Source organism: Panthera pardus, unplaced genomic scaffold (assembly GCF_024362965.1).
Source record: "Panthera pardus isolate Hobbes unplaced genomic scaffold, ASM2436296v1 HiC_scaffold_13, whole genome shotgun sequence".
Taxonomy (NCBI): Eukaryota; Metazoa; Chordata; class Mammalia; order Carnivora; family Felidae; genus Panthera; species Panthera pardus.
The window spans coordinates 80,934,402-80,957,152 of NW_026526688.1; the positions used below are offsets into that span (position 1 = coordinate 80,934,402).

A 22,751-nucleotide genomic window follows, 5' to 3' on the forward strand; every position below is an offset into this window, starting at 1 on the left:
AGAAATCCACTCACTCGACACACTCCTTTTGGGCACCCACTGTGTGCTCAGAGATGAAGAGGAAACAGCTGCTGACCCTCAGCTGCCACCTTAGTGAGGGCAGCTCCTAAGGACCCACAGTGGTAGTACTCGCGGTGAGCACGAGGCTGGAATGTGCTGCGGGTCAGGCGAGCACAGAGTGGAGAGGACCTGAAGGCCAGTGAGCGGCTTTGAAGACGGCATCCCAGAGGAGGCGACTTAAGAACTGAGGGCCACTGGAGGAGAGGGCTCGAGAAGTGGGTGAAGGGCATTCCAGGCAAAAGGAGCTCGAGCGCAAAGCCTGGGGGACAGCGCTGGGGCCTGGGCACGTGGCAGGGAGGGCGAGGAGGGCAGCGCGGAGCTCTTCCCGGCTGGAGCACAGAGTGAGGAGTGGGGGGAGTGTGAGACACACAGGGACGGGCAGGGGCCAGGTCATGAGGGTCCTTGTGCACCACACCTAGGAGTCTCCCCTGTGTGACAAACTCCCGAGGGATTTGATGTAACCCGATTTTGTGCTCACTCTGGCCACAGAGCGGAAAATAGCTTCGACAGAACAGACCTCAAGTCAGAGAGACCTTCGTGTGGTTGTGAGACATAGTGTGGGAATGCAGTGGAGAACCGATTGCCCTGAAGGAAGTTTATGGGGAGGAGGTGTGAGCGGTCACAGGGGTGCCTGGGAAGCCACTCAGTGCGGGTTATGTCACATTCCATTCCCGGCATTCCTCGCTCTTTCACAGAGCAGTTAATCAGTTCCATGAGTGCTAACTGAACGAACGAATGATCGAGCGAGTTATTAAACAAGTGAGTAAAGAGGGTGGAAGGTGGTGCGCGACATAGGTTTCTGGAACAAGAGCCACTGCTGGTGTTCTGATTTGGCTTGAAGATTGCGTTCTGCCAGGTTCGTGACCAACTGACAGAAATCGTGGCTCTTACAGGTTCCTTACGTCTCTGTTGAATTTTGCGTTGCCATCCTAATAGTGCCGGCAACGTGACACAGATGCCCTGGAACTGACGTACTGAACTCACTGCTTCCAAGCGATGGCCACCATAGCATGAGACACTCCAACATGCAAAAGTGAACCCTTGCTCTGCTTCTCCCAATTTCTTTCTACACTGACCTTCGAGGCAATGAAAATGCAGAGTGAAGGGTCTACTAGAGTTGGGCGGGAGGCTGAAAGAACAGTAGGGAAAAAGAGAGATGGAAAGATGGAGATAAATAAGAGATTGGAGAAAAAACTCGAATAATTGAAATAATTGAAAAGGAAAGTAGTAATCAAATGATTGAAAAGTAAGGTGGATTTTAAGACTGAAGGAAAGAGAGCATCTGGGTGGCTTAGTCATTTGAGCCTCTGACTTTGGTCCAGCCATGGTCTCCTGGTTCGTGAGTTCGAGCCCCACATCCAGCTCGCTGTTGTCAGCTCGGAGAGCCCTCTTTGGATCCTCTGTATCCCTCTCTCTCTTTGCCCCTCCCCCATTCGCTTGCTTGCACGCGCTCTTTCTCTCTCTCTCTCTCTCAGAAATAAACATTAAAAAAAAAGAGAGAGACTGAAAGAAAATGAAGATTTCGGAAATGAATAACATATGACCTGAATTGCTGGGGTCCCCCTCCCCTCACCAAGAGACGGAGCTGCACATCCGCCATACGAGAGTAAGCAAGGACATGTGAAAGGGACTTGGGTCCTGATCTCTGGAAGCTAAGTTTTTTTCCTCTATTACGTCATGTTCAATCATATTTTTAACATTAGTCACTTCGAGTGATAGTGATAGGAAATGTGATTAATGATTAACAAGGGGGTATTGCAGGCACATAAAGTGAGAAGAAATCCCCGTTTAACCCAACACATGTCCGTGGCAGCTGCTAGTCATCACGGACCCCTTCTCTTCGTGAGGAGTGAATATGTGCACTACAAGGCAGCGTAAGAAAAGCGTCTGTACCACCAGGTCCATCAGGAAAAAGGGAAAACACTCTTTCACGTAGGAAAGAGTAAACAGTGTGGGGAAACGCGAAAGGGGGAAAGGGGACCGTGCAGACAAAAAAGGAGTAATAACCACAGGTAGCAGCGGGAGCTGGGTGAACAAAGGGAAGAAGTGGGGGTTGTCAGAGCCTAGAAGCTTAGAGGAGGAAACGGGGGCTGAGGCCTCTTAGGAGGGGCACAAGGACCTATCTGCTGGAGCCAACCACTGCCGCTCCCTGAAGGCGCTGTGGCCATCAGGAACCCCAAGCTCCTCCTCCTCCAGCCTTCCTCTAGTGCCCCGGTTGGCAGAACCATCCACGGAGTCAGCTGCCAAGGACGGGTGATGTTTGCAGAGTCCCAGCCCCATCCTGGAGCAGTGTACAGAAGGGTGTGTTTGAAGATTAGATCTAGGAGCTGAAGAACCGGCCCAGAAGAGAACTTCACACAAATGGTGTGAAGGTAGAAGGTCACTTGTACACTGGAAGCTTCCTGCGAGTAAAGGCTTGGCTCCATCTTTCTGTCCGTGTGCCCTTGACACTACTGGGGTTGTCCTAGCCATCACCTAGCTCCTCGAGCATGTGAAATCACGGGAACATCCGGTATGGGTGGCAGGGGAGTTTGATGACGTCTTCTGCTTCTGGGAAGCATCCAAGGGGAATGAATTCCAAAAGAACTTCTGGACTAGAAAGCGTTTACATACCAAAAAGTTCCATTTCTGCCTAACGAAGCTGCTGTCCCCATGGCATCTTGAACTGAAGACCTTGGAGGCCTTGACCCTTACCTAGCCCAGAGAACTGGAACGCGAGATTGCCTGGGTTGCAGTTCAGACCCCCCCACCTGGAAAAGCTTCCTGACCACGAGGTGTCTCTTTCCTCATCAGTAAAATAGTGTAAACAATAGTTTTCATCAGCCTCCCAGGGTTATTGGGAGGCTTAATTCCATTAATATGGGAGAGCACTTTGGCAGCACATGACATGTAGTAAGCACTCATTGCATAACAACAATTCTCATCGTCATTACTGCCACATCTCTGTACCTAATTCCTCACACTAAGGTGAACCTCTGATGTGCCTTGCCCTGAGATGCCTCCTATCTCAGGCAAGGCCTGAGGAGATGCCTCCTTGCAGCGATTATTTGTTTATTTATTGCAGCAGCAGCCCCGTGACTGTATCTCTGGCTTCCCTTCAGAGCCTACTTAAGCTTGCCGAAGAAAGACACGGAGCCTGAGTCTTTGCCAAAAAAGGGTAACTCAGGTGATTTAGCCCAGCAGCCATGGTCCTCGAACTTTGGGTCAGAATCTTTGCTCTGATCATTTACGGGGACAAATGTCTCTGTATTTCTATTCGTTCCCTTCAGCCCTACTTTGACTCCACCTGCACCCACCGGCTACTTAACATCATCCCTTTGGGCCAAATAATCTCTCCTGGAAACAGGAGGAGAATGTTCCAGTCTTTTCTCATCGCAAGAACTTCCCAGGACTGTAATATCAGATGCTGCTTTTCAACTGTCAGTTGATTAAGTATATTTTTTTTAAATTTTTTTAATGTTTATTTATTTTTGAGAGAGAGACAGAGTGTGAACATGGGAGGGGCAGAGGAGAGAGGGAGACACAGAATCCAAAGCAGGCTCTAGGCTCCGAGTACAGAGCGCGATGCAGGGCTCAAACTCATGAACCGCAAGATCATGACCTGAGCTGAAGTCGGATGCCCAACCGACTGAGCCGCCCAGGTGCCCCTGATGAAGTATATATTTTTAAAAAGAAAGCTCTATTGTTTTTTTTCTATTAGTGAGAAGACAGAAACTACAAAAAATCTAAGCATGTCCTTTCAGAGCTGTGAGAGAGAGATCGTTGGGGATGAGTTAAGTGTCTTCAGTTTACGGCAATGATTTGTGAGGCTATGAAAAAGAAAGCGGCTATGAAATACATTTTTGCATAAAGGTTTGAAATTTATTAGAAGGTAAAAATAATTGAAAAAGCAGAGCTTTCCTCAGTGGGTTATAATAAAAAGTTATTTATGTGCCATCATTGTGCATGTTTAGGACCTTGAGTCCTTTCCAGAGGCTGTTCTCAAAGAAACAAGAAGGAAGCTAAGCTATTAAAGCCATTCCGTTGAAAAAGCAGACATACATACACAGTAATTCTGACAACTGGGCCATATTGAAACAATTGGTAATAATAGTCAAATTGCCGGTGTCTGATTTCTGTTATAAAAGCCTAATAGGTACACACATAGGCAGCTGTTTACAAAATCTTCAGACTTTGCCCTTGGTATTATAGAGTGGTAGGTTCACAAAGCTGTGTTCATTTACCTGAGCTCCATTAAGACTTTCACTGTGGGGCTTAAACGTTCAGCACTCATTCTGGAATTCACTTGCCATACACAGTAGCTCGTAAAGAGCTTTGGGATCCTTGGCCAAAGGAGAAGGGGCAAAGACTTCATTAACATTCACTTGGCAAAAGTATCCTCCTACTTATAACGATATATATCGTATGTTATCTTACCATATCCTTTTGATTCTCAAGAGTGAACTTTTGGGACTTTGAAATGGTGTCAAGCAGGCCTCCCTCCTAAACACCAGCAGTCTATTTCACTACTAAGCACGGAAGGATCCATTTTGGACCTCTGCCTTACTATTATTTTTCAGCCTTCTGAGAAGCAACTCTTCTCCCCTCTCCTCGGTAGGCAGGCTGCTAATTTGCAGTGGGAATTACTGGTGCCGTTGAACACTGATCACCTTTTCAGCTTTAATCTGTTCTGGGAAGAGCTATGTAGTGAAAGGAAGATGGAAAGATTTGATTACGTGTTTGAGACATTCCCTATGAATACATTCGGGGGGAAAGATGATAATGACCCCGTACAAAGTTCCGGTTTTATTGGAGTGTGTCTTTAGTTTGATGACAGACTGAATTTGCCTCTAGATTTTCTGTCTTCTTTGTCCATCAGGAATTCCAATGCTGAAGATAGTGTTCGCAGGCCATGAGCACCTCTCTCTAATATCCGTGCCCTTGCTCATATACCACCCAGTTCAGATCCTTCTGGGAAGTGTGTTAGTGCCAACGATAAAGTCTTGGATGGTGTCAAGGCAGAAGGTAAGACTCTGGCAAGATCTCATTTAAATCCAAATTAGATTGAAATGCTATTTCTGAATCTTAGCTGTTCATATTCTTTAAGTTTTGCTAGCATATTCTCATTCTCAAGTACATATTTTCTTAACTAATCACAGTAATAATAATGATGCATTGATCCATTTTATTTGAAAAGGAAGACTGAGGGTTAATTGAAGGGCAAATTGCAATGGGTAAAGGTGAATATACTCAAAATATCTGTACCCCTCCTCTCAGGTGTTCACCATCTTTCCCCCACCCTGTGTTTTTCATATGTGTCCTGATTTCACATGCCTTTCTAAATATGATAGCCCCTGGGGCACCTGGGTGGCTCAGTCAGTTAAGTGTCCATTCTTGATTTTGGTTCAGGTCATGATCTCATGATTCATGAGTTCGAGCCCTGCATCGGGCTCCATGCTGACAGCATGAACCTGCTTGGGATTCTTTCTCTCCCGCTCTCTCTGCCCCTTCCCTGCTCGTGTTCTCCCTCTCTCTCTCTCAAAATAGATGAATGAAACTTTAAAAAAATTAAATAAATAAATGTGACAGCACCTGGGTTTATCTAAAATGTCTATTTTTTTAATATTCTAGACACCTAATAACTTCTTTGCACAGCAAAACTATGTGTTTGGGCATTTAAATAATTTAATTAACAAAATAAACACAATGTCAACTTCACTACACTTAGCTCAGAGTCTTGTTACTTATTTGATATCTGTAGATTTTATTTCCTAAATTATCAGCCCAAATAAAATCGGCCAGGTGATTCACACAAAGTTTAGTTGCTGCAATATACCATCGAAGCATCCACAGAGTTGTCTCCTTCCCAGCAGCTCAGACCTTACAGGACTTCTCTGAGCCTATACACAGCATGGCAACTGTTATCAGGAGAAGCATAGGCAAAAAGAGACATCCAGTGGCAGGGGAGTGCCCTATGTTGTGTCATTAGCGTCATGAAAATGGAAGAGCCACACGACACCCGTTGAGCTCTGTGTGCCAAGCGCATCCCAACATTTACCTGGTTCGGAGTGTGGACCTTGAAAAGCCTACGGGCTGTGCTACCTCCTTTTTGGGTGACCTCGGGCACGTACTTCACTTCTCTGTACCTCAGTTTCTGCCACTCTGAGACTAATGATAATATCTACTCTTTAGAGTTACAGAGGGTTAAATGGCAGGTGTTTGATAAAAGCTAGCGGCTGTAAGTATCCTTATTGTCATCGCTGCCCATTACTATGTACAACACCTTTGGCGGCGAGCTCTGTTGTCTCACTGTACAGGTTAGGAAGTAGGCTTGGGGAGCTGAGCAACTTGCCCAAGGCTACATGGGTGGCTTCGTCAGTGCTAGAGTGTGGACTAGAACCCTGGTCTATTTGGCCTCCAGAATCTTGCCCCAATACCACAAGAACCTCCCAGACAAAAATAGAACATCGCTTTTATACGAAGCGCCCTAGGTCCCCAGGATCCTACTTGAAAAAGCTAGCCCACCCAGCACCTTCATTTATTCTATCATTTACCAGAACGTTAGCCATTCCCATTCTGTACTGGGTGCCACTATGGGCTCCGATCTGCCCACTCTGAGTTGGTAGAGGAGCGGTTTAGTACCTTTTTATTTCTTTTACTATTTATCCCTCTTGAAAACTTCCATTTATATTTATCGATGTGTATGTGCGCTGTTGGTCAGAATCCATACACATACATTTTGACAAAGAATGAAGACAGTTATTTGAAAATCCTAATATTCTATCAAAAACATGTAGTTGTAGTGAACAGAAAATTGTTTTAAAGCTCCGGGATTTATTCTGCAGAGTAACTGAAGCATTTCCAAAAGGGAGGCAAAATTGGACAACGCTGCTCATTTTCCTTTTGCACGGGAACTCCTCCAAACAAGGGAGGTATCGGCTACCTTAGAATAATCCAGAAGGCTTGGAATATTTACCCATCCCATTTGACCACAAAATAAATACAAACTGTCAATCATATCCATGAGTGTCTCCTCTGCTTTACAAATAATAGTGATTGAGACGCATGGCGACCATCTATGTTTGGTGGGACAGTGTGAGTAGCCAGGTCAGGCTGGGGAGATGACAAAGTCTGCCGGCCGGTGAGGTGGGCAGATGGGTCTGTTTGTGTCTGGAGGTTTGGATCACTGGTTATGTGAGGCTGTCGGGGTGGGCTGCTTCTTCCTTCTAGTAGCATAAATTATCTGCTGTTGATTGATGCTTTCATTTTGTTCATAGATACTGTCCAATTCTGAACATCACGTTGTCCTTTCTTACAGGGAGTGAAGTTGACGAGGCCAACAGTATAATGAAGACGGCGCCCTTCGTGTAGCGATGTATATATGTACAGGATTGTACACACAAACAGTTCCGAAGACACGTACTTGTGAATGTTGCTTCGATGCATATTTTATTTTTCTACACAAAAATATGATATAACAGTTTAAGTGCCTTAAAATGTATTTGACAGGAGCGTTATTTCCAAAACCTACTTCGTTGGTTACTGCCAGGGGTGGTGCTGTATTTTGGAGTGGTTTATTTATTTATTTTTCCTACCACAGGAAACTGTCACCGTGACAAAAAGCAAACATGCTTTCCTTGTGCCACCTTTGGTGCAATACAACTCTGTTCTAGTTACTGTGCTGTTTGAAATGAGGTCACCCCATCAGGAAGATGCCCTCCTGATGACAGTGAAAATTTCCAAAGTCTTATTCATGAATACTTTGATTTACTGTGTGATTCTTTTTTTCTACAACTGTGACATGCCTCTTCCTTATCAACTCAGCAGGGGTCATAGATTGAATAGATGCTGAAAAGCATAAGTTATCTGCATTTCTTGACATCATTTTTTAGACATTCCTTCAAATAGTTTCCACACAGAAACTCCTCAGTCCCATTATAAGAGATGGCGGTGTTATATGTCTTAAATTTATTATAAGCTGCTTCAAAGAAAGAGCCTGATGTTTGAGTTGTAAGTAAGGGAAGTTTTGAGGTAAACTACAGGACTCAGTTTTCAGGATTTTTACAATTATATTTCACATATTTTCCCTTCTTCTGCCATAATTTCTTTCTTACCTGTTTTCCAGCACACTCCCAAACTCGTAACAGCAAATGTAAGACACAAAAATGTTACCGTCAGTTGGAGAACAGCAACAATTAATGGTAGATTATATTCACATTCCACAACTGAGACCAGAATTTATTCTTGTTACACAGATGTCTGAGCACAAATTGCCCCTTTTAGCCGGAAGCAGCCTGTTACATCCTTGAATTAAGCACACGTAAGGCACTTGAGACAAGTTATTGACGAAAATTTCCTTGGCAGATTTGACAAACGTTTGCAACAATTTTTTAGAATTAAACCATATTGCTCTTATGAATAAATAAAAATATAAAGGTCATGGATACAAGCAAATGTTACATATACACATACGGAAAGAAAACTGGGCACAGAAAATGCAAAAACATTCATTAACCAAAATACCAAATAAAATGATGTCCCAATTGGGCATCGGCTTTCAAAAGAGTGTTCATGTTTGCTTCTACTGTGGCTGAGCAAACTTTTACTGGACCCAACTAGAGAAGAAAGTAATATATACAATTAGGGGAACATTTTCTTCTGCTTCCTGCACAGCATTCTGTCACATCCTCTCTGCGTGTCCTTCCTTGATCTGATAGACGGTATTGGCATCCTGGGTCTCACAGAGGCTGACTCTGTCCTCAACAGCTGTTTAGTTGTTATCTGGTCAGCAACACAAAAATCATTCCATAGAAACTTACCGGCTTTATCAGTACTGTAAATTTATATTATTGTCCCGACCAGCTCTCATCTCTGTAACTTCTGACCATTTCAATACTATTGAACCTCGTAAGTTTCACGAGAGTTATCCTCACTGTAAATTTTAAGGCTAGTGCCAGACTCTGCAAAAATCCTTGTTCAACAGGCTATTTGCCAAGAATGTCCCTATATCTAAAACTCCAGTAATTTTGCTCGATACCTTTGATGCTTACATATGGAGCACAGGAAGATTTTCATGTTTTGTTCCCTCAAGCTTCTTTGAATTTCAGAGGAGATGGACTTGTCTGTCTGTCCATCTGAGCTATAAAAATCTTTCTCTCTAGATTAGAATACCGATTTTTTTTTTTTGCCCCAACTTATCTACCTCTATTATCTAACACCTATAGTAGGTGTGATTAATGGGATAAGGTTCAACTGAAAATGCTATAACATTTTATCTTTTGCTTTAAAAAATGTTTTGTTTTCAAATAATCTCTACATAGTGCATTTTGGTGGCTTTAGTGATAGGTTTATGCCCATTTCTTTTTTTACACAAATACCGTGGCATATTTTTCCATAAAGAATAAAAAATAAAATCAAAATTTATTTTTAATTCATGCTTATTGGGATTTAATTATTCATCTCAAAATATTTTGCTCTGTGTTATGCACTGTCAGGCTATCCATTTATGCATTCTTTTATCTAAATGTGTTTATGAAGGAAATACATTGTATTTATGTTTACTCGTTTTTCCACCTGTTTTTTTTTAACGGTTGTTATGAAATTTGATTTTTTTAATGGGTGATACTGTTAATCTTTTCATGTGTCCTTTTCTCAGTTTTGTATTTTTAAAAAATTCTTCCCTATTTTGTTTAACACACCTCTGGCTAATGTTCAGTGTTTGTTTATGCTAAATACCAAATTTTTACAAAAGGATTGGTGAAGTTAATGAAGTGGGTTATTTATGATGAATGGAAGATGCAAATAATTCTATGATTAAACAGAGATGTTTCCAAAATCACAAGAGAACCTGTGGCTTATTTTTAACCTGATTTCAGATACACTCCTATGGCCTTCTAAGTCTCTCTAGATTTCTCTTGATTCATTCCAGTATTATTACATCATTTGTGGTTAAATACACATAAGCTTCATAATCTTCCCAGGTACCCATATCAATACCTCCACCGCAGCATAATGTTAACATCCAAAATTAGCCCTTGCTTCTTTTGTTAGCATTGTTTTCTCTGCAACAGGAGTGAGGACCGAAAGACAAACATACTCAAGAGAAGGGACCAAATTTAAGCAGTTCGAATTTCAGGCCCCCTTGTCATCTTCTCAAGGGATAGAAAAGATGAAACATTGGAATGCCCTTTCCAAACGCAGTGTGTCTTTATGAGCGCCTTACCTTGTGTAGAATTCCATATTTTTTTGTTCTTCTTTGGCTGCCTCCTTGGCTTAACAATCCTCTTTGCCCTGGCAGGCTGTTGTAAATGCCACCCCCTCCATGAGGCTTTCCTGCCTCCCCAGCCAGTGCTAGACTTGCTCCCTGTAACATGCCCTTAGAACCTGTCCCTCAAGCCTTCTGAAACCTTTGCGTTGTCTAGTCATTACTTTCATTTGTCTCCTGCAGTGTGGCCTTCATTTCTGTTTCTCTACAGTGCCTAGCACAGTGCCTGGCTCAGAATAGTGTCTAGAATATACATGTTGACTTTCTCAATTGTTATCTTAATGGGTAGGACATGAAGCTTCAAAATTATGAGAGAGCTCGTCCCTACATTTAGATCATTACTAATTTACAGGAAAAACTGACTTTTTTATTGCTGTTCCGATCCTGAATAAAACTGTGGAGCTACATCGAGCTACTCAGAGAAATACACTACTTCATAGCTGTGTAAATATTAACTCTCCAAGGTGACATTGCAGATGTGATAAGCAAACAACTTTCATCTTCTATGCTTTGACAGAACAGTAAGCCCTCAATAATTCAGGCTAAATCAGGTTGGGTCGATCTGAATTAGTGAATACTTTATATGCATAAAAAATAGTTTTCCTTATAGAAGTGTTAACATACTATAAAGACTAGATACAGATTAGTATGATTATTATCCTATCATTGGTTTGTATATAGACATAAACAAAAAGGTCTTACAAGACTTTATTCTCTCTAGTAAGCCAACTAATCTTATTTACAAGATATGACAGTTTCTCAAATGTGAGTTAAACATAACCTCATTTAAAGGGGAAAAAAGTTTCTCATACACCCTGGAAAATTTGTCTACAGAGCCCATTATGAGAAACTGCATTAAATGGTAAATGACCATCATTGGGGCACCTGGGTGGCTCAGTCGGTTGAGCGTCCGACTTTGCTCAGGTCATGATCTCACAGTCTGTGACTTCAAGCCCCACGGGGGGCTCTGTGCTGACAGCTCAGAGCCTGGAGCTGCTTCGGATTCTGTGTCTCCCTCTCTGCCCTCCCCTGCTTATGGTCTGTCTCTCTCAAAAATAAATAAACATTTTTTAAAAATTAAAAAAAAAAGTAAATGACGATCACTAAGGATCCATCAGCACCCATGTGCTTGTGAACATGGGTGCAGATGAGACCGCTGAAATCACAGAACCACGCTGAGTCATAGATGGTCCCCCCCATGATTTCAACAACTCAGAAATTGTGAGACCAGGCCTCAGAGTCTGCTGATAGGAAAAGGCAACACACCGAAGAGATCGATCCTGGCCACAGCCATGGACATTAATCATTCCCTCGTTGCCCACTGTTCCAAATGTGAAATCCTTGCAACCGTATCGATTTGTGCGCACTGCTGAAGTTCTAGACTCTGACTCTAGATGTTCACAGTGCTGTCGGTGTGGTGCCCTGGGCTGGTTTTGCCAACGTGCTCAAAACTCATCCTGTATCTTTTCCACCAGTTCATGTTTCCCACGACTTCCTGCCCTGGTCCCCACTGCCGTTAGCTTCTCACGTGCGGTGTATTCTGATGGTGCCCCTCCCCCTCAGCCGCCGCCCCCACAGCCCTACCTGAGAAGTCCCACGCATGTTGACCATGGGGCAAAATACCATTTGTACAGCTCACCTCTCTGCTCATGAAGCCAAAGAGAATTGTGTGACATCCTAGGTTTGTTGCTAGGATCGAATGAGATAATCCCCGCAAACAGCTTGTCACAGCGCCTGCCACTTGGCAGGAACTCAGTTAAGTGGCAGCTATTATTGCGAAACAGCGGATGGGACCTGGGTAAACCGCACTGGTCGTGTAGAGTCAGGCGTCGGGCTCGATTCTGCATGACTTCTAATTATGCAAAAGACCTATTACAAAGTCCATTAAATGTCACTAATCAAGTCAGGAAGTGACCAGGGCACGAGTCTTACTTCATCAGTTAATGAGGGTACCTGATTCTGAATTTTAACATGGTTGCTGCAATCCCCGGCTTCTGGCAAGGCTTGAAAGGCCCTCCCTGCCCATCACTGCCGTCCAGGTCTTGCCTTTTTCTGCCTTCTCCAAAGAACTCCAAGGAGAAATTTTGCCCAACTTCCTCAAAAACCCTGAGTCTGGCTAAGAACCATCGGATAAAGCAGTTGACAGACAGAACTGCCTCCATATTGATTCGCATTGACTAATGCCTGCCTGGGATGAGTTCTGAACTGGGAGCTGCTCCCAGAGCAGGCACGGTGGCCAAAGCTTTCTCAGAGGGCCTTTCCTTAAGCTCACTGCATCCAGGCTGAAATGTTCCCTTTCCACTCGGTTGGGTGCCACCATGGCCCTGGAAAGGCTGGCTGTCCCTTTCACATGCCCCCTTTGCACTCACCCCCTTGAGGTTAACCATTTCCAGGAATTCTGGTCTCTGATTTTTCTTTCCACCCTCCCACCCTCCTGCCTTTTCCAGTGGGAACTTTTGGGCCACTGTCACAGCATCAGCCACCTTCTGTAAACCAGCAAGAGCTCCCAGATCTGTAGCCCTGAGTGCACGTCTGACAACATTCGGACGTTCACACTTGGGTGTCCTCAAGGCACCTCTAACCCCCTATGCCCTGAAGCAAAGGCCAGCCACCTCTTCCTTTCTCCACACTCAGTCCTCCCCAAGCCAGCCTCCTATGTTGGCACAGCAACCAGGCCTGGAGACTTCCCCTCCACCTTTACCTGCACTTTTCACATTCAGTAGTCTGGTAGGTCTGAATTCTATTACAGACTATTAATTCTATTACGAATCCTCTCCTTCATCTCCGCCTTCTTCATCCCACTGCCACTGTCTTAAAATACCTTTTTAAATGTTGGGTTTTTTTTCCCCCTCCTGGAGTACCTTTCTCCGATCCACGGCACTCTCTGCTGACACTTATCAATCACCTATCATGTGCTGAGTGCTCTGCTAAATGCTTCACATGGATTACCCCATTTAATCTTTATGACAGTTCTGACATTGATCTAATTGTTCCCATTTTACAGATTAGGAACCCTGGATTTCCACCCAGGTTGCTGACATGACCGGTACCTCAGCACTAATGACTCCCCATTTTTAGGATTCCACCACAGCCCCCACCACCATGAGACACAAGGATCGGTTACCAGTTGCCTACTGAATCTCTTCACTTGCTATGCTACCACTCGTCAGGTTTGTGCCAAATTACCCTTGTCCACATATCTCTCTCTCCCTCTAAATAATTCATTTTTTCGATGGGGACCTTGTTTTGTTTATCTCTGTAACCCTGATAACCAGCAGAATGCTTGCCTGATGATAGGAACCTCAATAAATGCTTGTTGAATAATGAGTTAACTTGTAAGGCCCTCCAGCTTGCTTTTTTGATTCTGGGGGACAGATGTCTTCAGATTAGGAAACACTATTTTTGGAGAGTGGCATGTGAATCAATTATCATTCGGTGAATGGAAAGCATCATATTAACCAATCTACAAATGTTTCTGAAAGGACTTTTTTTTTCCCCTGAGAACAATCAATAAAAATAATGATGACAGTTTCAAGGCCAGAGTATCTAGATTTCAGTATCTCTCCCAATGTGCATTCCTTGTTTCACCATTTGCTGTGGGAGCCATCTGTCTGGCCGCTATGTGTGCAAGGGTCCTGAGGTCAGAATGAGACATCCAGCCGGGGAGAAGCATGTAGCTTTCGGCCCAGGGCTAATCAAACAGCCCCTGCCTCTGTGCCCTTCATCTGCTTTCTGTTTCTCATTCTCCCAAGACACACATGCATCCCTGCTTGCCCTCCTGAGACTTTAACCACTCAGCCCCAAATGCTAAGTTAGGATCTAACCAAAACTCAACTAGCTAAAGAGAGTGCATGGGCAGATGCAAGAGAGAGCACTGGGCCAGGCATAACGAGGCCAGGCAGGCCAGTTATTGTAAAGGGAGCCCTACATCAGGGCCTTTTACCTCTGGGTCACTGGTTCAAATCCAGCCAGGCCTCGGCTGACAGAAAATCATTACCAACTCTGTGTCAGGTTGCTTGACAGATGGAAAATGAGTTTCTGTCTCCGTCCAGCAGGCAAGTGTCCACATCACACTTGGCACTAAGCAGCTCTCAACCCTGTGGAGACAGAGTAGAAGTCAGGCGACAGCCGCCCTTGTGTCAGGCAGGTCCCTGAGGTCAGGCAAGCCTGCATTTCAGTGTTCTCTGCATGTGGGTCTGACAGCCTCCTTGTCTCAGCCCTTTCATGAGCACTTTATTAATCTGCTTGTGTTTTTTTGTCTGAAGACATTGTTTAACAAGTCGTTTGAAGTAATGGAACAGCTGAGAAAATCTCATTCTGCAGCATCGAGAAATGAGCGACCAAATCATAACAGAACACTGTCTAAAGAGGCATTTTTCTCCTTGGCTCAGCTGGGCCAGGCTGGGCTGGGACCCCTGGGCTGCTGAGTATGTCCAGTGGAAAGTGTGGGTCTGCTGAACAGGGTAAGCTGGCACCACAGCTCCACCCCAAAGTGCCTAGATAAGGGGTGGTGGGAGACAGTTCCCTCCAGGACATTTAATTTTCATCTCTTTTTCCCTCATGAAAACATTGAAGCCACTGGTCTGAAGGCATTTCAAGCTTAGAAAAATCTTTCTTCCCTTCCTGTGCATAAACAGGCCCCGCCCAACCTTCAGAAGGGTGTCTACCAAATACCCACAGCCTGGACTTTCCTCACCACAGCCAAGTAGGAGGAACTCACACCACACCCCTGGATGGCTCTGACAAATGCAGAACATAGTCTGACTTGGCTGCATACTTGCAAGCCCCCTCCCCTCTATGGCCATGAACCCCGTCAGTGCAATACCACTCCAGGGCCATCCTTGGAGAATTTCATCATCACAGGAGCTCTTCTTTTTAACTCTTTCCGGGAGATCCACAGAGTCACACCCCTCCTGGGTCATCCAAGAAGCTCCAGTCCTCCTAAGACTCTCTGGCAATGAACAGAAGGAGCCCACTCAGTTTTTTGGGTGCATCCTCAGCAAGTTTGCTGCCAGGGATTCATTTGGCCAGCATGAGGCAGACCGCATGGTCCCCTCTGTTGACCCTCCAGAGTGTAAGCAGTGGGTCCCACTACTCTAGAGTTCACCTGGCTTGTGGCAACCTGACCACCGTGTGTGAAGGGACCTTCTGAGCTGTCTCTAAGAGCAAAGAACCAGGGAACCCACAGCCACATTTCTGTCCCTGGGAAACCCACTTCCCCTTCTTTCCCTGTGTCCCTCCAGCCTTGCTTATTAGGACCAGAGCCTGGGGTCCCCAGACCTAAGCTTGACTTTACCCCTTGTTTAGTTGAATTGGGGAAAAGAGACGATAGCACAGAGAAAAGCACAGGGCTCAGGACCACCGTGGCATCTGCCTTTCTCACTTCTCAGCCTTCTTTTCCTCTCCTCAGAGATTTCTGAAACAGAAAGAAGCCCTAGAACACCCAATTTGCATTGTGCATCCTGTTCCCACTCTCTGTTGGACACACTGGTATTATTATCAAATAGAGATGACCCCCTATTGTATCTGTTGCTGCTCACATATACCAGCAGTTTTAATATAGATTCCCTGCCGCATCTGAATTTCTGTGAGGGCTGTATCCATATGTGCAGTCACTGTTACAGCATATGGCGTTACTTTCCCTGACAAGCTGGACAGAAGCTGGGTTTTAAAGCTGTGTGCACGTGTGTGTTCACGCACACCCATGGTTTTAGTTATAAAGTCATACGTGCTCATGGAAAAAAAATCGAATGGAGTACAGCGAAAGCTGGGTCTGCAGAGCATGCTTGGAACACCACTGCCCCACAGCCCCCCTGCTCATTGCCTTTCCGACTTTCTCCTCCGCTGCAGTCCTGAGACCACAGGGCAACCCTTCAGGAGTCACAGCTGCCTTGCTTCTCCCCAGAGCCATCCGGACCACTTTCAAAGGTGGCCTTTCAGCTCCCCTCCACAAAGAGGAAATGGAACAAGAAGCCTGCAGCACAAAACCCCTGGACAGGGAGAAGCCTTTTGACGAGTGCTTGTCTGCTCACATATGGGAGTGCACAGAGGGGCCAAGGTCAGTGGAAGGGAATGGCTCCCAAAAGGAGCGGGAGGGACACCTGCCTGCCAGGCTGGGCCTGAAGCAAGCTGTGGTCTTGGGCACCTGGACCAGCCCTGATCTTCCAGTAAATGAGACACCCCAGGGAAGGACACTCCCTGCTGACCCAGCCCAAGCTGTGCGAAGCTCTTTCCACCCTGGGAGACACCCATGTACACAAAAAGAAGCAAGTGCTTTTGTGTTCTCTGGCCTCCTTCTCTAGCTGTGCTTCTGGAAGAATGAGGAATATTTGCAAGTGAAGGCCAAGGGCTCGCCTTGACGTTTAGAGAGCCTGTCTTTGAGAAAGGAAGCAGCAGCATCCTATTCAGAGCTAGCACTGAGCCAGGCGCATGGCAGGAGCTCAGTGAAATGTTACATGGAAGAAAGTGAACCACTTCTACCCCAGCTCCAACCACTGCGTGTGTCCTTCTTCAAAACACTGCTCCTCCTCGAGTCTGGTTTCCTTCTCTGAAATGGGGATGACGATGGGAATACCCACCTTACGGAGCCGTTTCCAGGATAAAATGAGGTCACTCAAGTGAATGACCTGAACTTGAAAGGGTGACATAAATGTCAGAGATGGGTATCAGATATGCCCCAGAATTGAGGTTTTAGTGGCTAAAAGCCACTCTCATGTACCCATTGTCATTTTTCTACTCATCGAGTAAGAAAAGTGTAATAATCTCTCCCCCACCTGTACCAGTGGAACTCAATGGAGCTGTTTCTTTTTGGGTGGGAAAAAAATTTTACTTTTCTAACATGGGCTGTGTGGAAAAAAAAAAAAAAAAAACTACTCATCACTGCCCTGGACAGCCCTGGTTGCACAAAATATGCACAGCACCCTTCCATCACCAAGACTCGGTCTTATTTACACTTATTTACATATCGAGCGAGATCTCCATGGCTGCCTGCCCGGAAGCCCTATTTTTAATTGTTGGCCACCCAGCTGCCCCCGACCCTTCCTGGCGCTTTTCTGAGAATTTCCTGCCACTGCTAGCTTGCAGGGCAGGGCAGCAGATAGACTCCTCGGACAGGAGCTCAGCAAAGGCTGAACTCAACCAGAGGCCCCGAAATTCGACTCTCACAGCCCCTTTCCAAGGTGATTCCTGGTCTGCTGGGATGGGCCCCCTGCGGAGCAGAGGGGATTTGGGTGCTGGCCCGTGGGCCAGCTTAGCGGCTTGGCCAGCTGTATCCCCTGTGGACAAAAGGACAGGTGAAGGGAAGCAGCGGCCTGTCCTCTCCCCAACTTCTCTCTCTGGCTGCGCTTCTGGGAGAATTAGGAATAGTTCCAAGGAAGGCAAAGGGCTGGGTCTGAAATTTAGACGGACTGATTTTTCTTCTTCTTTTTAAAAAACAGCGTTTCTTAGAGCAATAAAAAAATATATCGATAAATATTTTCCAAGAGTGCCCTCTAGTGGAAATTTGGTGGCAGGAGCAGGTCTTACAAATAAGTGACTTGGATCCCAAACTCCTGAATAAAAATAAAGCACATTCAAACGAGACCTCCTTCACACGTGACCTGCAAACATATCAAATTTCTCCCACAAGGCCATGAAATGTCACATGGCCTTGATTGGAAATGAAGGCTGTCTGAAGTCTCTGAAAGGAAATCGTGCTCTACTTTTGGAAGTGGAGACCATCCTGTTATATGCTCAGTATTTTGAAACTCTAAGTGCAGAGAAATATGTGGAACAGGACAACGAAAAAGATCCGTTGGTCGTATTCCTAGGCTGCGCATGTGTTGTTGGCTGGCTGAGTGCTTTTATTTTGGCTGTGGAGGAAGCCAAGCCTGCAATAACGTCCAGCACCAAAGGCCACACACACTGCTGGGTTTTTACCTTGGAGGATGTGGGACAATGAGTCATTTGTGCCTCTTCCTGATTCTTCCTGGCCAAGGTCAGCTTTCCCACTGGAACCGAGCGGCTTGGCTCAGAGCCCGAGCCGTCTGGAGCCTCTGAATGGTGCAGAGCCCAGGGAGACGGTGCACCCCCACCGCGCTCCCCGCGAGGGCCCCAGCACAGGCTCCCGGGCAGCCCTTGTCCAATCATAAAACCTCACTCACTCTGCTCAGTTTAGCATGAAGGGCCTCCTGGTGGAGGCCTGAGGAAATCATCAGTCCTAAAGAAAGGTTCCCAGGCCAAATTCGGCGAGAAGCTAACTCAAATGGCTTCTGACCCTTCTTACCCTGGCTGGTGAGCTTTCCAAAGATGATTCACTTTTATCTGCTTGGGTTGATTCCGATTCATCTCGTAACCACTGCTTCTACTAGTAGTAATAAAACAGCTGCCATTCATTTATTTCTCCATTCCACGAATGTATTTCGAGCACCACCTCTGTACCAGGCATGTTCGAGACTCTGACCACCAAGACAGACAAGGCCCCGATCTCATGGGAATTACGGTCCAGTGTGGAGATAGATGACACACGAAATATCACGTTGAGGCTTTGAAGGAAACTAAAAGTTGAGCAAGCAGCAAAGGACTGAGATGGCACACTGATTACACCTCCCACTGAATGTGTTGTTTCGCCAGCTCTTGACAGTGCTACAGTCTGGCCTTTGTCCTGAAGAGATGCTGATCAGATGCTCCCCCAACAAACCAACTCAGAGCTAAGCCCACACCTAGTGTTCCTCCTCAGCTTCCCTTCATGCGGCCCCTCTCATCCTACAGCCGAAGGGACGGGTCTCCTGACTCTGTGACTAGATCCCCCTCCACTTGTGCAAAATTCATCACTGACTGGAACCCGAGCAGGAGCAGGAAGGAAGAAAATACCACCAGACGTGACCACTGACTACTCCTCAGCTGCTGGAGGGAAAGATAATAACCCAATCAGCCTACACGCAGATGGTAGTGTGATGACGGTTTGAGTGCAATGAATAATGAGGGGATATCCCTACCTGGATGAAGTCTTCGGGCAGACGTCTCTGAGAAGCATCTATCACATGCCAGCTATTTACCGTGTCAGAGATCGAGAATACAAAGATAAAGAAAATGCTTCCGGTACCTTTGAAAAGTTGAGTCCCACGGTGAAATGATAACTTCGTAGGATTCAAACAACAGGATTTCAAAATAGCCCTAAGGTCTATCCCTCACAATAAATCTGCTAAGTAATTCATGCAGTCCCCCTTTTGTAGATGTAGAAACTGAGCTATGAGACATGGGAGGACTTTCCAGAGTAGAGCCCATCAGTCACGCTGTCGAGTTTGAATTAAGGCCCTTCTTACTCCCAAATATTTTCTTTTTTTTCTTGCGTATGCCATGTTGCTTGGTGGAAATGGGGATGAACAGTGAGATCCCAAAGTGTCTCTCAGCTCAAAGGTTTCATATGGGCACACGGCACCGTCTCACGTGGGTTAAGAGGACACTGCCCACTCTCCCTTGTCTCCTAACATCTGGCTGAAGGACTCTTGCTCAATCTAGGAAACAGGGTTCTTACAGCAGTCAAGTTCAGACTGAGTTCTCAGCCCCAAGGCCTTACGGGAAGTATTTTGAGGAAGAGGGACAGAAGGACAAGCAAAGGAAATGGGAGAGCTGACTTCTCTTCCCCCAGGGTAGCTGTGCTTTGATCCCATCTACATATTAGGCTTCCATTAGGGGCAGATTCCCTTTGAAAAAGGACTTCTTAAGCTTGATACAGAGGGAAGGGGTGGATTGGGGTCAGGGGCTGGGTGTAATAACCTCCAGCTTGGTGTTGGGTCTAGGGCCCAGCTTGGATATCAGAATATATTGCCACCCTGCCATTGGCCACTCCTTAGAGGCAGGGACCACACCAGACTTCCCCTTGTGCCCGCCCCCTCCAACGAAGATCCTGCCACATGACAGGTGCTCAGTATTTGCCTAAGTGATCTGAATTAATGAATCTGAATTAGTTCGGGCTCCAATGAAGTCTCCAACTTAGGAGCCCTCCCTTTTTATGTTCAACCTCTCATCTTCCTACTCAGTGGTGACCAACCCCAGAGACGGCTGGACAACAGACAAGAGGCTTTCCTCCAGAACACAAGGGAAAGACTTCAGGAAGCATCGGCCATGGAAGGGGGCCCCTGCTGCCTCCCCAGAGCTATTCTATAAAGATGACTGCTGGTCCCATGAGTACAACTTCTGCTTTACTCTCCGGAAGAACTGGGAGCATGCTGCATGTCTACTCACACAGTGAGGGACAGACATGATCCTGAGAGCGTGGCTCTTGGCGGCCTGGGAGGTAACTCCCTCCACAGATGCCTTGAAGGGCCTACTATATACAGACTTGTTTCTGCTGCAGAAATGCCTTGTTTCGCCCACAACCCTTTCACGTAGGGAATCTATATGCAAGTTCTGCTGTGTGCCAGGCGTTGTGCTAAATGCTAGGTTACATAGCCGAGAATAAACACACAAGAATCCCTGCCTTTATGGAATTTATACTCATCAAAACCTAAAGCAGCAGCTCTCAGCCAGGGCAGCACATTCAAAACACCTAGAAATCTTTAATAAATATGGACGTGGGCCCACTCCCAAGAAGTCTGATTTAATTGGACTGGGATCCTGATAGCAGAGTTCATATCTAAAGGATCTGGGGCTAGATGAGAGGAACTCTAAAGGTCTGTGGAGAAGCTTCTAGTCTTTCCAATTATGCAATGAGCCAGTCTCCTTCCTTATTACTTATTAAAGTTACTTATTAATATTGACTTATTAAAGCTGGACCTTTCCCCTGGTACCAGGCTGTGGGAGGAAAAGGGGAAACGCACAACCGCCCATTTGTTTCCTCCAGAATTTCACTACCGCCCGCCGTATGTCTGTTGCTGAATGTCTTCTGGAATTGGAGGCTTTGCCAGCTCAGGTCCTGACACCTGGAGGTCAGAGAGGTTCAGTCTCTGCCTTCTGTCACCCTGGGCCACTAATCACTGCCGCCGCTTTTTCTCTTCTCCTCCACTTCCTTTTCTTTGTTGCTTGACTCCAAGCTCTTTTTGTCTCCACCTCTTAGATCCGGTCGCCTTCAGTTTTCTTTATGGCTCTGGAAGGTAGCAGTGGTGCCTGAGCTGGGGTAGAGGAGTCTCTCCCCCACCCCCATCAGGGTCCCTCCTTTTCTAATCTCTGCAGAGTCTTTCTCTCTATCCAGTCCTCCTCACCACATCCACCCCCTGATCTAGCCCTTCTCCTGCCCCAGTGCCACGCTTTATTTAAGCTTTTTCTTGACCTCTCTGCCACTGGTGCACGAGACCTGCGGGAAACAGGAGGCAGCCTCTCATTAAGCATCCGGGGGTGGAAACTGGCCGTTGGGATCCTCCCTATCTCCACCCATGCCTGGCCATCACCCGATCTGCAAAGCGTCCCATCCACAAACATTAAAGAGAGAGAACAAAACTGATCTACTTGCTTGTTTGTTTTTTAATACCTGGAGGAGTTGATTTGCAACCCCCGAGGGTCTGGGCAAGTAGGGGCTCTGCTTAATCAGAGGGCTCGGGCTTACATAATGCCCTGCAAATAATAATAATAATAACATAATAGTACTAATGCTTGTGCTACATTTGGAGCTTGAAATGATCAGTGACATTTCCCCTGATGAGGTTAAACAGCCTGGCTCTCGGGGCTGCACATTTGCATAATAAAGATCAGAAGTCACTGCCTTCTACATCTCTCTCCGCACAAGCCGCCTTGTGTCCTTGATTCAGGGACACCACATCCTAATGTACTTCCATATGCCGTCCTGTGCAGTGATTCTAATCTTTGGCTTGCATGTGAAATGTCAGCCTTTTTTTTTCTTCTCTTTTCTTTTTTTTGGTCTGAGAGAACAACAAATTATGTTTCTAAATGAGAAGGTACTGTCTGTAATGGATAATATAATCTGAAAATGCAGAGGCAACATCTGTGACCCTTGGCGCTAACCTAGCAAGCTGTAGTCTATTTTTCCAGCCTATCAGTTGATGGGAAAACATCACTTTAGATGTAATAATTAATCATTAGTCAAAATGGACATTCCCATTGGTTCCTTGCCTCTCAGACAACCCTGCCTAGCCTGACTATAAATCAGGAAAATACATTCTTTAATATCGGATGGAATATATTTCCAGGCAGCCCCTCTCCTCTATCAAGTAACAAAACCCTGTGCAGAAGCTGTCTATCATCAGCTGCTGGATGAAGATTCTCCTGAGGTGCCATTCGAAGGAAGGAAAATGAAGAGTCCAGAGGAAGAGAAGCGGTAAGTTCAAGATGCTGGCTGCACACCAAAGAAGCTTCTTACAGCAGTGGCTCCTAGCTGGGTCGTGGGACAATGACAGCCAGCACCTTTGCTGTGTGGACCCAGTGGTTCCTTTTCCCTTTGTCTTCTCCCCATCACCCACTGCTGGGGCCTTGTCCATTCCAGCCCAGCAGGTCAGGCCTTGGCCTAGCCCACCAT

The 22,751-nt window shown here is 45.8% G+C and overlaps 1 protein-coding gene across 4 annotated transcripts in view; it reads left to right on the forward strand.

The window, feature by feature from the left end:
- SLC10A7 (solute carrier family 10 member 7) overlaps positions 1–9,874 on the forward strand; it is a 250,490-nt gene extending 240,616 nt beyond the window's left edge. For all 4 annotated transcript variants that reach the window (XM_019420803.2, XM_053901214.1, XM_019420811.2 and 1 more), the window contains 2 exons: positions 4,919–5,064; positions 7,358–9,874. In XM_019420803.2, the coding sequence (XP_019276348.1) occupies positions 4,919–5,064; positions 7,358–7,387 (176 nt within the window). In that variant the 3' untranslated portion in view covers positions 7,388–9,874. The remainder of the gene's footprint in view (positions 1–4,918; positions 5,065–7,357) is intronic.
- The last annotated feature ends 12,877 nt before the right edge of the window (positions 9,875–22,751 follow it).